At 40.1% G+C, this 17,544-nt stretch overlaps 2 protein-coding genes across 4 annotated transcripts in view; one reads left to right on the top strand and one right to left on the bottom strand.

The window, feature by feature from the left end:
- Positions 1-608: 608 nt before the first annotated feature.
- MBLAC2 (metallo-beta-lactamase domain containing 2) lies at positions 609-10,434 on the bottom strand. 2 transcript variants are annotated; one of them, XM_035014843.1, is made up of 3 exons: positions 10,232-10,434; positions 9,880-10,141; positions 609-1,121 (listed from the first exon to the last, which is right to left on the bottom strand). In XM_035014843.1, exons 1-3 carry the CDS (start codon positions 10,331-10,333, stop codon positions 736-738), a joined length of 750 nt encoding a protein of 249 aa, XP_034870734.1. In that variant the 5' UTR covers positions 10,334-10,434; the 3' UTR covers positions 609-735. The 2 variants fall into 2 exon arrangements, with proteins under 2 accessions (XP_034870734.1, XP_034870733.1); XM_035014842.1 differs by having other exon boundaries at positions 9,880-10,434.
- A 468-nt stretch (positions 10,435-10,902) lies between these two features.
- Positions 10,903-17,544, top strand: part of POLR3G (RNA polymerase III subunit G) — a 42,915-nt gene continuing 36,273 nt past the window's right edge. For both annotated transcript variants that reach the window (XM_035014844.1, XM_035014845.1), the window contains exon 1: positions 10,903-11,067. The gene's annotated coding sequence lies outside the window, so the exon portion shown is untranslated. The remainder of the gene's footprint in view (positions 11,068-17,544) is intronic.

Genomic DNA, 17,544 nt, shown 5'->3' on the forward strand with positions numbered 1-17,544 from the left:
CTGACAATTTGTAATTAGATTACAGACATTTGAATTTCACTTTTATGATTGAAAATATTACACGCACATAACAGACAATGCTATTAGTAGCTTTTTACTGAAGCACTCTGCAAGTTATATTTAAAGCTTTGCAATAAACAAAATTCATTGTACTCTTTGTAAGTAAAATTACACAACATATAATGTACGCTATAATTACATTAAGAATAAATAAACGAAGCATAAAAATTCTGTGCCATAACAATGGACTGTTTTAGCTGTCATTTTAAATGTTAATTTATATGTTTGTATTGACTACTAATGTATTTTAAACTCAAGAACCTTTACCTTTAAATAAAATACTAAAAATATCAAGTTTGGAGTATAAACATAAAACTTTATGCCTCTTTTTCTAGGTCATCTAGGAAATAAAATAAGCCAAATGGGAGCAGGGACAGTTCTTTCTGTTACTGCAAAATGCCTCCTTGCTTTTGCGTATAGTTCTATGTCATTTCTGGATGTTACAAGGTGACAAATATTATAAGATGACAGCTTGGCAAATTATAAGCTTATTTTATTGATTTCTTATTTGGAAGAAAGAAATTTAAACAAAGAACCTCCTTTTTTGGCTTACTCTCAATCTTTTTTTCTCTAATAAAGCACTCATTGAAATGCTCACTATTAATCACTTTAAACAACACAAAATGAATTGGATTAATTTATAGAACTAATCACAATAGGTTATCAGTATAGATACTAGGGTGAGGTCCTAGAATTTGTTACACGTAAGGCTAAACTTGCAAGAGATCGCATGGCAAAAGTGGAAACTTTGTGACATATCCCAGCTTTTGAAATATAGTTAGAAGCCAATCGAAAAAGCCTTTCAGCACCAAAGGTATTGAAGTGCCCAGGAAGCACCTTCTCTACCAGACCTCTGTCCACTAATTCTATCAGACGTTCACAGGTTCCAACATAGTCACTTATCCTGCTGTATGGGAGCCAGTCAATCAGTGATCCATCATACACGACATCTCCACTGAAGAGAATCTTCCGGTCTTTGTCATGTAAGCAAATACTGCCCCTGGAGTGACCAGGCATGTGCATAACAGTGAGCTGTCTGTCACCAAGGTTGATCACATCCCCTACAAATGGAAACAGAGCTTACAGATAAACATGTTGTATACTTGACTTCAATCATTTAAAGAATAAAAGAACATTAGTTGGTTTTAAAGAGGTCTGGAAGGATGACACTTCTTTCAATTTTATTTCAAAAACACAATACTTCTTAATGATGAATTAAAAATAAGTTGCCTGTATTTCATTTCTATTGTTTGCTTGACCAGTGTTTGTCAAAGTGAGTTATGTGGAATGCTATTTCTGTAGGTTGTTGTGATACATAAAAGAAAAGGAAGATTCTGTAGTCAAATAGTATTGGAAACCCTTTCTTCAAAGAAAATGAAGCAGCTTTTTTTCTACAGGGCTTCTGAGAGCTTTTTACTATGCTAATCTACAGTATAAATATACACAAGGGAGATATGGTTGTACCATTTCTCAAACTTATTTGACCACAAAACTTTTATATTTCAGTACACCCATGGTACAATGACACAATTCATGAATGCTGCTCTTTGAGGTATGAGTGCAAAATTGCTGTTTCACTGGATTTAAACCAGTACTAACTTAAGTAAATCATCATAATTTAAAAGTCCCATATTGTTATCTTTAGTGAAAACACACACAGAGTAAAAAATTAAAGACATATAGTTAAAAAGTTAATAGGGGAATTAAAACAGTGTAATAATCATAATTTGTTAAACCTAAAAGACAATGAAAGCAGAAAAGAGGGATAAATAAGAAATAGACATAGAAACAAATAACAAAATGGCAGACCTAAATTCAACTACATCAATAATTACATTAAATGTTAATGGGATAAACATTCTAATCAAAGGCAGAGATTGTCAAAATAGATTTAAAAAGCAAGGTACAGGGATGCCTGGGTGGCTCAGTTGGTTAAGCGTCTGAATTCAGCTCAGGTCATGATCTCAGGATCCTGGGATCGAGCCCTATGTCAGACTCCCTGCTCAGTGGGGAGTCTGATGCTCCATCTCCCTCCCCCTTTCCTCCCCCAACTCGTGCACGCATGCTCTCTCTCTCTCAAATAAATAACCTCTTTAAAAATAATAATAATAATAATAAAAAGCAAGGTATATATGCAGTCTATCAGAGAGGAACTGTAAGGTCAAAGACAAAAAGAGGTTGAAAAAGTTATACCATATAGAGATTAATAAGAGAACTAGAGTGGCTATATTAATATTAGACAAAATAAGGACTATTGGTGAAGGGAAAAGAGGTACATTTTATTAGGATATACATTAAGTCAACACACTAAAAAATTATAAATGTGCTTGTACCTAAAAAAGAGACTAAAAATTCATGAAGTAAAAACTGACAAAACTGAAATAAGAATAAACAGTTCAGGGGCGCCTGGTTGGCACAGTTGGTTAAGCGCTGGACTCTTGATATCGCCTCAGGTCATGATCTTAGGGTCGTGGTATTGAGCCCCATGACAGGCTCCATCCTCAGCGTGGAGTCTGCTTAACACTCTTTTTCCCTCTCCCTCTGCCCCTCCCCCGCGCTCATTCATGCTTTCTCTCAAATAAATATTTTTTAAAAAAGAATAAACAGTTAAACAATTATGCTTAGAGATTTAAATATTCCTCTCTGAATAATTTGTAAAACAAGTAGATAGAAAATCAGTAAGAATACAGAAGATGTGAACAATACTATCAACCAGTTTGACCTAAGTGACATATATAATATGCTTTATCTTAAAACAGCATACATTCTTTTTAATTGCACTTGGAATATTCATCAGGCTATACATAAAGCAAGTCTCAGTAAATGTGAAAGGAATAAAATCATAAAAATATGTTCCTTGACTACAACATAATTAGAAATTAATAACAAAAATAAATATGGGAAATATCCAAATATACACAAAGTAAGCATCACAGTTCTACATAACTTATGGGTCAAAGATGAAATCACAAAGGAGACTAGAAAATCTCTTGAACTGAATGAAAATAAAAATAAAATATACCAAAATCTATGGGATGCAGCTCATGCAGTGCTTAGAAAAAAATTTATTGCTTTAAATGCTTATTTATAAAGGGTTAACTGTTTAAAACCAAAGTTTCTAACCAAAGTTTTGATCTTAAGAAGTTAGGAAAAGGAGCAAATCAAATATAAGTAAGCGTTAAGGAATAAATAATAAAGGCCAGCACAGGAATAAATAAGAAACAAATATCATTAGGAAAAAAATCAAAGAAATCAATAGTTGGTTCACTGAAAAGAGCAACAAAATTGATATGCCACTGGCTAGACAAAGAAAAAAGTTACAGAAAACACAAATTGCAAAAATCAGGAATGAAAGAAGGGAAATCACTACAGACCCTAAGGAAATTAAAAGGAGTATAAGGGAATATTATGAATAACTTTAAGTAAACAAATTTGACAACTTAATTGAAAAAGACAAATTCTTAGGAAGAGACAAATTACCTAAAGTGATTGAAGAAGAAATAGAAAATCTAAATAGACCTATATCAAGCAAAGAAATTGGTTAATAATTTAAATCTCCCCACAAGGAAAAGTCCAGGCGCAAAGATGGCTTCATTGGTCAATTCTGTCAGTCACTCAAGATAGGGAAAGAATCTAGACTTTCAAAATATAGATGAGGAGGGAAAGCTTTCAAATTCAATTGTAGACAAAGACAATGTAAAAAAAGAAAATTACAAACCAAAATTCCTAATGATAGTTGTCTCAAAATCATTATCAAAATATTGGCAAATTAAGTACAGCAATTTATAAATAGGATAATGACCAAATGAGGTTTATCCCAGAAATGTAAATTCAGTATATATAAAGATTACTCACAACTCAATAATAAGAAAACAAAAATAAAAATTTTTAGAAAGGAGGAGAGATTTTAATAGAACCTTTAACAAAGATATTTGAATAGCAAATAAGTACCTGAAAATATGCTCAACATCATTAGTTATCAGGGAGATGCAAATAAAACCACAATGAAATACCACTACACACTCATGAGAATGGCTAAAATAAAAAGAGATGGACAAAAACAAGTGTTGACAAAGATGTGGAGAAACAGGAACTCTTACCCATTGCATGTAGGAGTGTAAAGCGGTATAACTACTTTGGAAAACAGGCACTGTCTTAAAAAATTAACATCTACTTACCATAAGATCCAGGGATTCCATTCCTAGGTATCTACCAAGGATAGTTATAAGGGGCCAGACTCCTTTACAAGATAATTGTTCCAGATTTAAAGAGCCTCTGGGGATCACAAACCCCATTTATGTCATTTATGTATGGTTGGCAGGTAAGGTAAAGAAATTATAGCTAGGTTGGTGTAATAATGGAGCTGTCAGAGACTGATGTTTTCATAAGTGTATAGAAAGGAGGGGAGGGAAGTTGAATCAAAAAGAAATCTGTGGATAATTGCCAATGCAGGGATAGAATCTTATAGATCATTGGTTATATCCAAGTGATATTCAAAATATTTAGCAACAGATAAGTCAAAAGTGCCCACCTATCAAATAGATACCAACTGTAAGCAGTTGATAAGGCCATATGGCTAAATATCATTAGGTCTACCATTACCCTATGGCTTTATATGTGCCTCCCATATGCTTATAATGCTCACATATATAATTTCATCAAAACTTCTCTTACAAGAATCAGAATTGCCTATGAAATGTATCCATATATAAAAAAAATATCATATATATAAATATATAATCACACACACACTTACCCACAATATCCTTCCAAGCCGTCACCCTGACCCAGTTATCAGATTCCAGCCATACTAAACTTCTCTTGGCTTCTAAATATCCTTTCCCATCTTGGTATACCCCATTTTTTAATTTCATTTTTAATTAAAGAAATATATGTATATATTTCAAATAAAATATTCCAAAAGGGCTTAAAATGTATGAAAAAGTTATTTGCCCCATTCTGACTCTATCTCCAATCCTGCTCCCAAGAATCAACCATTTTTTAACAATTTTTCTTCTGGTAGCTGCCTCTACTAGATATACCCATCTCTAAATAATTTTTATATTTCATTTATTGATTTACAAATTCAATATACTGTACTGATTTCATTCATGTATTACCATTTCTTGGTTTTTAAATTTTAGATGATACTGGTCGACTTCCATGATGAAATATAAGAATTTTTAGCTCTCTTTACTCTTCACTCTTCTCCTACTGGCACTACACATGTATATATTTCTCATCTTCTCATCCTCCAAAAGATTAATGACTTAACTGCTCCAGTGTGGAGCTCTTTACATCTGGCATAATGTCATTGTTGGAGTACCATCTTTGCCATCATCCTGATGCTTCCTTTCAACTTTTTCTTGTATCTCATGTTTCCTGTATTCCAAGTCTTCTTCTTGCTTTACTTCCTTATTTTGAAGGGAGTAAACAGGATAAAATTGCATCTTAGTAAGTTTCTAAGTAACAGCATTTGGGAAATACCTTTTTGAGAACTTCACTGTTAGTGAAATGGATGTAGAATTCTAAATTGAAAGTGAATTGTATTCAAATAAGACATAGTTCTTCTTTTCTGGCTCCAAAGCCATTATGATCTGTATAGATGACTTTTTAAAAAAGATTTATTTATTTATTTAAGACGGGGGTAGGGGGGAATGGCAGAGAGAAAGGGAGAGAGAATCCACAAGCAGACTCCCCACTGAGCTCAGAGCCCTACCTAGAGCTGATCCCAGGACCCTGAGATCATGACCTGAGCTGAAACCAACAGTCAGACGCTTGACTAACAGAGCCACCCAGGTGCCCCTGTATAGATGACTTTTTAATTTAAATTTCTGGAAGCTTGATTCTAATATTCTGAAATTTTACAATAATGTGCATTTGGTTGGGTGGGTTTTTATTCATGCTAGGAACTCTGTGGGCTCTCTCAGTCTAAAAATTTACATCCCTTAATTATGGGATATTTTCATGAATTATCTCTATTATGCTTTCTTTTCCTCCATTTTCTCTATTCTATCTGTGCTTCTTTTATTCCAGTGTTGAATTTTCCAAACTGGTTCTATTGGTTCTCTCCTAGTTTTCATTTTGCCTATCTGCTCTTTCTTTTTTCAACTTTATCTTTCAGTTCTACTAAGAAACTTCTACCATTTTAGGGGTCCCTGGGTGGCTCAGTCAGTTAAGTGACTATTTTAGCTCAGGTCATCTTCTAAGGGTGATGGGGTCAAGCCCCATGTTGAACCCCACGTTGACCGCCATATGGGGCAGGCATGTGTCTGCTTCTCTCTCTCTCTTTCCCTCACCCTCTGCCCCTCCCCCTGTTGCACATGCACTCTCTCTCTCTCTCTGAAATAAATAAATCTTTAAAAAAAAAACTTCTGCCATTTTAAATTCCAAGACTCGTGTGTGTGTGTGTGTGCACACGCGTGCGCATATACTGTTCTGTTCCTTATTTTTAAAGCATCCTATTGTCTCTTGGATATCTTGAATACAATAGCTTCTGTCATCCCCTAATACTATTAATGATAATCGTCAACCCTCAAATTGCCTTATGTTATTTGTTTTAGTATTTGATCTCATGTTAGATGATTTTCTCAGATTCTTCATAATGCTTGGTTGCCTGTTTAAGAATGGGGGGTGAAAAGGCTGCTTGAAGCACATGCATGGAACTAGTGACCAAGGCTTCACTGTGGAGAGATCAAGCCAAAGATTGATTAGAGATCAGCATCTTAGTCTTTCCTCCAGGGCTGGATGCATTTCCCAGGTAAGATTCTTCCAATTTGCTACTTGGCGGGTAAAGACCTGGGTCTATCCTTCTTGGAAACTTGTAGGGAACATACACTCTCTCTCTTTCTCTCTCTCTCTCTCTCTCTCTCTCGCACACACATACACACACACACTTCTATTTTCCATACTGAATCCTGAGCTCAATAGTACTTAGCATCTTTCAATCAAGAAACTCCTCTGCTTTACCCACCCCCAGAGGACACACTAACCAGATAGGCATTCCAGAGTTTCAATAACCTCTTAAATGGCTTTCAACCAATTCTACTTATTTTAGTATTCTTTCCTTCGCCGCCACTAAGGTACCAGCTACTGCTAATTCCTGAGCCTTTTAAGGTTCCTGCAGTGCAGACTGGATTGGCTCTTGATTTCCCATTGCTGCCAGAAGATAAAACGCTGACTCAGTTATCACATTTACTCTGCAGCATCTGAAATAGTTCAATATGGATTTACAGTTAAACAGACAAACCACGGTCCCTTTATAGTAGTCTTAGTCAGGTTTGGGATGGAGTCAAGTTAGATGTGTTTTTCAACCTGCTACCTTTCTGGGTTCTATTTTTTCTTTTTAACCTCCCCAAATGATTTAAGTCTACCTGTCATAACTGTGATTATTTTGGTGACTCTAGGCAAATTGTTTAAACGTCTATAACAGGGGACAAAATGCCTGCACTTCATATCATTTGAATATTGTGAAAAACAAAGAGACGTATGCCCCATCAAGAAGGTAGTATATTAACCTAAGGTTTATCTATCTTTTTATAGGAGGATACTATGTTACTATTAGTAGGGGGAGTTGTTTTTCCATCTAAGATGATACACTGGATGATGATCTCTCCTTGTCCCTCATTTACAAGTCAGCTTTTGGGTTAGTTATACCGTGCCCAGATTTATGCTTCCTCATGACAAGTGATCATCAGTTCACTAAATGAAATGTAATAAACTAATGACTTTAGTCTCCTTATGCTCTAACTAAAACAATGACCTCATGCTGTTTGGATATGTGCTGTGTGTGTGTGTGTGTGTGTAACTGTGTATGAATTTTTCATATAAGTATTTTGTATCTCCTTCCAGGCATCTGGATTATGATAACAGCAAGTTAGCAGGCCACACCATTCAGAAGAGAAAGGAAATTAATATTCCTGAGAAAAGAGGAAATTAGATACTACTTGAGAGGTGAGGCATTCTGCTCCTAATGAAAAACACCTTTTTATTTAACACCCTATTCTCAGTTTTAAGTGTTTGGTAAATATTAAGCTTTTTCCCCCCACACTTTCAAAGGCTTACAGGCCCCCTGTAGTTCCAAAATGGATAATGTTACTACCATCAACTGAGATTTAGGAAACCTGGATTCTAGTCCTAGCTCTTTTCCAAACAGGATCTGTGACCTCAGGCATGATATTCAGGCCTGCTTGGACTCTTCACCTATAAAACAGTAATTCTTATCATTCTTTCACCATTGATTTCCTATTGCTGGCACAGGAGCAAAAGTAAATAAATCAGAAGTAATTTATTCATTCAGACAAATTAATACATTTTAAATACTAATGTAAACATTTTTTGGTCTCAGTGCTACAATGAATTTACTCTGAATACCCATCAACTGCATGGAAATCCTACCTCTAAAAAGTATCAATTTTACCAAGAAATACAAGAAATACTGTAAATGTACTTTTCTTTCATTTCAAATTGTCAAATAATGACTCCCACCTAACCAGTCTTTAATCTTTAGATTTAAAATTTTAATTAAAAGACTTTTTCAGTGGGGTGTGAGGTACAGAATCTTGCTTTCTATTTTTTTTCTATTTCAAGTGATCAAGATCTCATCTGTATGATAAACTGATGATTGTGAAATATTTCATTATTTGTCATATTGGTCAGTCATAAAGTAGCCTTATTGTGCAACAGGATATTTCTACCTCTTGGAGTAACGTTTTAATAAATAAAATTGGCAATTGAAATGGTTTCAAGATAAAAATATGAGAAGGGGGTTTCATATCTTACTCAGAATTACCATAATATATTTATGGGGTAGGATTTATGATCTGCATGCTTTGATCTATTTTGTCTTGGTTCAAATCCTAGCTTTTGTCATTATCTTGCTTTGTGGTCAGCCACCTCGCTTCAAACGTGTTGTGAAGATAAAATGAAATCAACAAAAGTATTCTAAAAAAGAAAAGGAAATTAATATACAAATATTGCTATTGTGGCTAATTAGCTCAATTATTTAAGTGCCTGCTGGGGTTGCGAGGGCTGGGGCCCACGTCTATTTTATTTTATTCCATTAGTTTCTCTCTGATCCCCATCCTGTCTTTTACAAAGGCACAGGCCCAAGGCTATCCATGCATTAGTCCACGTACTACACCATCACCGGAAATAACCTCCTTATTAACTTTTTTCAGGCCTTGCTTTAAGCCAGACCGTATATTGTCATAATGTAAGACTCACATACTCTACTTTTTATGTTCGCCATCAAGCTTTTCTCTAATGAGGCTACATCAAGAACAGAAACCTATATGGAGATTAGGATGCACGAGCAGATTGGAACCACTGCTCTCTAATGGCTTTCTAAACCTACAGGTGGGAACTGCTCATACCCAGCAGTGACCACTGACATAGCGGATGAAGTCAGCCGGCCTCAAAAGCACAGAGCATGTCATGAACTCTCTGTGAGGAGTCATTCCTTAAAAGTCTTTTCGCTAGAGAAGCGTCTGGAAATCAGACAGGTGTTCGGGAAAAGAATGGGGAATCCCTAGTCACAAGCCTCTGTAGTGTTACTACTGTATCCTACACAGGAAACTGACTAGGAGGTGGGGCCGGCTTTAATTCCAGTACTTGGCGTTGCCACACGGTGCCAGAACTGGCCTTGGCTCCGATCGAGTGGGCTTCTACTCGGGGAAGGGAGAAACAGTAGTGGTGTTTCTGCGATGTGACAAAACAGGCCAGCTTATAGCCACGCACGTCTGCAACATGCATCCCTCGAACAGTTTTTCCCAATCCCCTCCCTTAATGACAGAGCGCGTGCCCGTGAGGGCCCATTACCATCCTGCAGGATGAGGGTGGGCTGTACCGCCTGCACTCGGAACTGCCTGGCCCTCCAGCCGGGGCTGGGCGCCCGCACCACCTCGCTGTCAGACAGCCAGGTCACGGTCTCAAAGTTGTCCCCGCGAGCCAGTGCCTCGGCCTCGGCATGATGCACGGCCACCCGGTCGAACTGGTAGAGGCCTCCGGAGTGGTCGAAGTGCACGTGGGTGGCCACGGCCAGCAGTGGCCGGCACGCCGCGTCCTCTTTGGCCCCGTGATCCTGCAAGAGACCGGAGGAGTACAGGTACTCTGGGAGGCTGCGCAGCCCCAGGCCGGTATCTATCACCACATCTTGCTCGGAACCGCGCACCAGCCATATGTTGGCGCGGTTGCCCGACTCATAGAAGCGTTCCTGAATCCAGAAGATGCCGTCGCCCAGGGACTTGTGGGCGTACCACTCGAGCGCGGACATGCTGGGCAGAGGTGCGGTCGAGCGGAGTGGGTGTAGGCGTGTGTGCCTCCGGCAGGCAGTCCAGACGCTAGGCGCTGCGGCGGTGTGGAGCGGTCAGCCCGCAGCCAGGGAGGAGGCGCAGAGCGAGGAGGGGGCGGGGGATCCGGGAGACGCGAGGGCGGGGGGGGGAGAACTAGGAGGAAGGACGCGCCGAGACGCGGCCTGGAGAGTCTGTCCGCACCCTCCAGCCAGGTCCGCAAAGAGCAGAGGTTGCTCTACCCGCACCTAGGCGCTGGAGTAGTCGCAGCTTCAGTAGCTGCAGCACAAGGGGGCGTTAACGCAGGGGCACCGCAGCACACTGGCGACCCAGAAGGAGACACTTTCTTCACCCCGGGGATCTGACTGCAGAGGCAAGAAGCAAGGCAGGGGAGGTGCCGGGTGCTCCCACCCACTGCGCGCTGGGAAGCGCACTTCCAGCCGGCGCGGAAAGAGTCAGGCCAAGCCGGATGGAGGAGTACGGCGCCTGCCAAGGGCTAAAAAGCTCTTGGCCCAGCGGGCGGGGCCCAACTAGGGAGTGGGTGGGGCTAACTGGCTGGGATCGGAACGAGGCTCTGAGGCCGCGTGGAGGGCGGAGCGCGCTTCTCCAGAGGTGGAACGTGTATCCGAGCGCCCGCGCCTTCTGCTTTGCACCCCTTCCTTGCCGGCCGGCACTTCGGCTGCACAGTTTTACCCAAGCCTCGAGTCTTAGTGAGCAGGTAACAGAGGGAGCACCTGAGGGGCTGGGAGGAGATGGAGAGGGTAAAGAGAAGTTAAAGGGGCACATGGAGAAGGTGGGGGAAGTCAAGGGTGGCGGTTCACTAAAGCGCTTCTGGATTGAGGGGCGTTGGGAGATAGCTTTACCTTTTCTTCTTCTAACCCTTCAAAATCTTTGGAAAACCGTCCCTTCCAGATTTTACCTAGTCTCCACTTCCTGAGACTGTTTGCAGTGAGTTAGAAGGGGATTTATGCTCCCTAACTGATGGTAGATTTTCAAATCTGGTGACTATGATTGGCTCAGGCACGAGTCATTGCCGCAGACTTGCTGCTTAATGACCGAATATTCAGTATGTTTTCCTAACTCTTGGCACTTTACCCTGTATCGTGGGGGAGAGGATTTTTCTGATCTTCTGAAAAATGAAATTCTGTATTCTTTCCCCTACGCTCCTTTTTTTTTTTTTTTTTTTGGTTAGTTTGTCTGCTCTTGGAAGAGAGCAAAGAAAGTTTATAGAAAGGCTCAACTAAGTAAAGGTGGAGGCAATCGCACCTCGTGAGAACAAGAAACTTGGATAGTGCCTGGGTGTGGCCCAGCCAGCCACATAAATCACCCCTACTATTAACACCAGGTCCCTGTTCCCACCTAGCACCTCCCAGCTATGGAAACATCGTTAGGCTTCAAAAATTCCTTTGAGAACTTGACTAACCTCCCTACTCAGCCAGGAAAAATTATAAAGATACCCATGAGATATATCCCATATTGCAGTGTAAAGCAATATGGGATATATACCAAAGTGGAAGTAAAAACTAGGTGTTGTAAGGATACAAATGGAAAGGATTGTTGAACAGTGGTATATGAGGACTTAAAGGACCACTGTTTGTTAGGAGAGCATGGGAAGTACAGAGCTTTCTGTAGTTTGGGTATTTTTCCTGTAGGCAGAGGGGAACTACTGTAGGAGAAATGGAGGGATATCCTTACTAGGCGGTGAGCTCAGCAATAATTCACCCAGTGTTTATTGGACTTTTGCTAGGTTCGGATTAGTGGCAGAGCATGAAAATGTGAATAAGTCTTCAAGGAGGCCTTCATAATTATAGATCCTTCTGCTTGCATCACACTTTCCCCTGGGTGTCTGTCCTTTCTTAGTTGGCCTTTCCATTTCCTGTGCTAGACTATGAACTCCATGAGAGCAGAAGCTTCGTTTTGTTCTCTACTATATTCCCAGTACGGAGAAGTGGTCTGACACAGAGGGTGCTTAATAAATACTTGATGAATGGATAATTGAAGAGCTTACTGGAAACACAGACAAGAACTGACAATTACAGCATGATTTTTAAAAGGGTAATAAAAGCAGTGTAGTACTTCGGAAACAGAGAAGGGAGAGACCTACCTCCATGTTGGGTGGAGAAAAAGTATCATTTACACAGCATCTTAAATGATGCTGGGGCTTGCTCAGGTAGATGTGGGAGGAAGGCACTCCAGGCAGAAGGAATGCTACATGCAAGAGTTGGTGTAGTAGAGTTGAGAGTGGCTAGAGTATGGCATGCAGGGGGCAAGAGGCAGAAAGTTAGACTCAAAGCTTTGTTAGTTAAGGAGAGTGACACATCAAGGTTTATGTTCTAGAAAGAAGACTGGAGAAGACTGGAGAGTGAATTGAAAGGGAGATTCTGGCATTTTCTGGGAATTTATTTTTTCTGTGTTAGAGATCCAGGTGAGAAATGGTAAAGGCCTGAACAAAGGCAGAGGTGAAGGGAGGTCAACATGTAAGAGAGGATACAGCTAACATTCTTCTGTTGATGAGGGGATTGAGGGAGATGGAAAAGAGGTCAGTATGCCTATCTGGTTCTGATTGGCGCAATTTAGGTGTCATTCGTCAGGAAGGATACTGTGACCTGGCTTTCAGTGTCTCCCCCCAGCTTCCATGCCTGCTTACATCTGTTTGTACATTTATTCACCTAGCTAATATGTGCAAGGGACAGTGTGAGATGTGGATGACAATACATTTGGGCCATAACATAGCTCATAAAATGTCAGTACTATGAGGAATTTTAGAGATTAGCTCAGCCTCTGCTGCAAGTTGTCTTTATAATTGATTAGAATGGGTTTTGCATTTCAACTCTTGGATGCTTGGACTACACCCATCAAACTATCTCAGAACAGTTCTGAATAGGAATTTTCAGGAGTCATTCCAAAATGGAAGATGATGCTTCTGATTTTACTCTTTTAAATTCAGTCGGTTTTGCCATTACTAATTCACTTCTTTGTAAAGATTAAAGACATCTGTGGGATTAAAGAAGTCTTCAACTAGCCTGGAAGTATGTTTCAGGTAGCATAATGTAGATCAATGGACAATGGAAAGGTACCTGAGGCTCTAACTCAGTTCTGTCTTTGTTAGGAATTAACTGTGTCTTTAGGCAGTCAGCTAGCTAACCTCTCAGGGCTTCGCTTTCCTCTTTTACAAAATGTGAAGTTTAATCTGAAGCAGTGGTTCTTAATTTGGGCTACACATTGTAATCTCTAGGAAGGCTTTAAAAAGTCCTAAGGCCTATCCCATCTCCAGAAATTGTGATTTCGTTGTTCTGGGGGGAAGCTTGAGTTTTGTTTTGTTCTGTTTGTTTTTAAATTCTGATGATTCCAGTGTACATCCAGGTCTCCCAACTTTAAAGTTCTGGAAGTTTAAAAACAGCAACAACAATGTTAATGGTAGGCTGACTGATTTGGGTAGATTTGCTCATGAAATCATATGACAGAAAGAGAGAAAGAAAGAAAGAAGGAGCTTAACATTAATTGTGGAACTGTTGCTGTATAGAGAGCACCATGCTAGACAGTGAGGGATGTAAAATCTCTACTGTTACTACAGCCGAAGAAATAAACAGGAAACATAAGTGAAACTTCTTCCCTTTGGAAAAGGCCCATTTCCTAAAAAGAGCATTGTCTCTATTTCTTCCAGAATTAAAGAGCAGGAATATGTAACACCTCAATTTTTAAAAATCTGTTTAACAGGAGGCTCTCCCTAAGAGCAAGGTGGGGTGATATGACTGTTGTGGATTTTGAGGGACTTAAACTGGATCTTCAGGTGAACGGGGACCCAGTCAGGCAGGGGAAGGAGGGAGTAGATTACAGTGGAGAGAATGGTAAACAAGACATGATGATAGAAGGAGTCAGGAGGATAGGTGCAGCCATCTTAAAAGGGCCCTGAACACTTGGGTAGGGAGTTTGAATTTAATTCTGTAGCCAAGAGGGAAATGAGAAGAGTAGCATAATCAAAACTATGCCTTAGGATGAATTATGTAGAAGAATAAATTAAAATAAATGGGAAGAACAAGGGATACCACAAAACTTGCAGTCAGTCCAAAGTGACGTAGAAAGGGGCTACACAGGATTATGGTAGAGGAGATGAAAAGGAAGGGATGTTTTGAAGGAAGAATTAGCTGATTGATTTGATAGGAAGGGTGGAACAGAGTGAGTAATCAATACTGATGTCCTTCACATCATCAAATGTCAGTGACTGGGAAAATAATGTACCATGGATAGAAATAGAGATGTAATACCTGAAAGGCAAGCTAGTTGGTGTAGGGGGAAGATGATCTCAGTATTTTAAGTTTAAAGTGCTTTCCAAATATTCTTTTGATAGTGAGAACATGGGCTGAAACTCAAGACAAAAGTCAGTGCTGTAGATAATAGTATGGGACAGGTCATCTAACACTGAATACGGATGTGTTTTCTGAAGACCAAGACCAAAAAGAGCAGAAGGCCAAAGACTGGACCTTAAGGAAATCCATACTTAGGAAGTTTAAGAAGAGAAGTAGACCAAAAAAAAAGTCAGTGGGGTAGAAACGCCTGGAGGGCTTTTTGTTGTTTGTTGTTTTTGTTTTGAGGTGTTTTTGTTGTTGTTGTTGTTGTTTTTAAGTAGGCTCCACACCCAGCATGGAGCCCATCACTGGGCTTGAACTCACGACCCTGAAATCAAGAACTGTGCTGAGATCAGGAGTCAGATGCTTAACCGACTGAGCCACCCAGGCGCCCCAAAACCTGGAGTTTTAATAAAGCCTAGGAAAGAGAGAGTTCCAAAAGGGAGGAGGCAACAGTGAGCTGTGTGCTTTGGAAGGCCAAGAGCATGACAAAAGGCCAGTGGATTTTGCCACTGGGGACCACTGGGTCCTTCGCACTTCAGCCTCTTTGTGAGTGTAGTGCCCATCACAAGTGAGGTAAAAGCTGAACCCCTTACCCCAGCTCACACAGGTTTCCACAAAACCTGGCCTCCACCCGCCTCTCCTTGCTCCTAACTCCTCACCAACAACATGGCTTTCTTGTTCCTCAGACACTCCCAGCATGTGACTTCTTCCTCTGCACTTGCTCTCCTTCTCTCTGTAGCCATCTCTGCCTTGTCCCGCCCTCGTGTGGCTCACAGGCCTTCTCCAGCATGCTGCTCAGATTTATCTTCCACAGAAAGCCCTTCCTTGTGTGAAAAGCCACTACCATACCCCTTGTTATTCTCTATCCCCTTACCATGATTTCTTTTTCTTCAGAACTGTATTGATGATTTCCTAGGGCTGCTATCACATTTTACCACAAATTGGGCAGCTTACAACAACAGAAATTTATTCTCTCACAGTTCTGGAGGCCCGAAGTCTGAAATCAAGGTGTGGGCAGGGTTTGTTCTTTCTGGAGTCTCTAAGGAAAAACTTGCTCCCTGCCTCTCCTAGCTTTAGTGCATCCTGGCACTGTCTGCCATTCCTGGCTTTTAACTGCAGCATTCCAATCTCTGCCTTCATCTTACATGGTGTTTTCCCTCTGTGCGTGTCTCTCTTCTCGAATTTCCCTCTTAGAAGGACACCTGTCATTGGAAGAGGGCTTGACCTCATCTTAATGTGATTGCATCTGCAAAGACTTTATTTCCAATTAAGGAAGGTCACATTCACAGGTACTGGGGATTAGGAGTTCCAGCATATTTGGTGGGGGGGAGGGGGGTATAATTCAACCCACAACAAGAATACATACATTATATTACACACTTATTTGTTTACATGTTTGTGTTCTTTCAGCTGCTGAAATACAAGCTCTTAGGACAGGGACAAGGTTTTATTCAAAGCTTTCTGGGTCCTGCCACAGTGCCTGGAATGCTCAATATTGGTTGAATGAATGACTCAGTGAAATTCGTCTATAGGAAGTAGGAGAAGATTTAGATAATGAGAAAATGGGGGATGTTGGTTTAAAAAAAGCCTGTCAGGCGCCTGGGTGGCTCAGTCGTTAAGTGGCTGCCTTCGGCTTAGGTCATGATCTAAGGGTCCTGGGATTGAGCCCTGCATCGGGCTCTCTGCTCCATGGGAAGCCTGCTTCTCCCACTCCCCCTGCTTGTGTTCCGTCTCTCACTGTCTCTCTCTCTCTCTCTCTCTGTCAAATAAATAAATAAAATCTTAAAAAAAAAAAAAAAAAGCCTGTCATTCAAGAAGTTTGGGAGGGTGAAAAAAGAACAAGGGAGTGGTTGACTCAAAGAATTCCAAAGATTGAGGCTTAGGCCTCACTTGTGAGCCATGTTCCCTATGAGACAGTTACTGGAGTCCAAGAAATACTTCTCATCTCTGCAAGAGAAGAAAATGAATTTGTCAATTTCTCTAGGTACGGGACTACTGACTCATAATAGCCAAACTAAAAAGAGATGAATCTGTAGACCAGAATGCTGTGTAATCATTAAGGGTGGCTCAAGAGCTAGGATTGATTTTTCTGCCAAGGGCAGTATATTCACTAATGATATCAATTTATACACCCAGAGGTGCTTGGTAAATATGGAAGTTTAGAGGCAGCAGAGTTTGATATTTCTCAAGGGATATTCCATCAAGCAATGGTAGCTGATATACTCTCTTTTTAGGGTGAGTTTTCCCAACTGTTTCTTAGAGCCCACCTCCAAAGATTCTGGTGTAGGTTTGAATACTTGAGGATCACATGAGATTTGGTATATTTAACAAGTTTTCCAGGTAATTCTCATGATCAGGCATTTTGGGAAATGTTACCTGGAATTGTTCTTAATTTTATTTAGTAGCAAATCCCAGATTAGAATTAAGCCCAGTGGTCTCAACCATGCCTACTGGGCTCCCACAATTCATTTCTTAGAGTGTAGGCGTGTCTTTCTGCTCAGCAGTTTTCATACTTGGGAAACTTACTTTGTGTGCAAGCATATGCTTGAGTGACTCAGCAAATGAAACACAGCCATTTGGATATTCTCCCTCTCTTTTATGGTGGACAGATGGAATGAGCTTGATTATTAAAATAAGTACCTTTCCTATATAACTTGTGCTTCATTGTAACTAAATAGTGAATGAGGGGAATTGATTCCTGATAGAATTCCAATTAGTAGATATAGAAAGAATAGAATTACAGTCCATAATGGAATAATGAATCTAGACTACAATCATCAATGGCTACTAAAATCATTAGGTAGAAACTGATGGGGAAGTTTATACTAGATGAAACAGACTGATAG

Source organism: Mirounga leonina, unplaced genomic scaffold, assembly GCF_011800145.1.
Source record: "Mirounga leonina isolate KUSES-001 unplaced genomic scaffold, KU_Mleo_1.0 Mir_168, whole genome shotgun sequence".
NCBI classification, from domain to species: Eukaryota; Metazoa; Chordata; class Mammalia; order Carnivora; family Phocidae; genus Mirounga; species Mirounga leonina.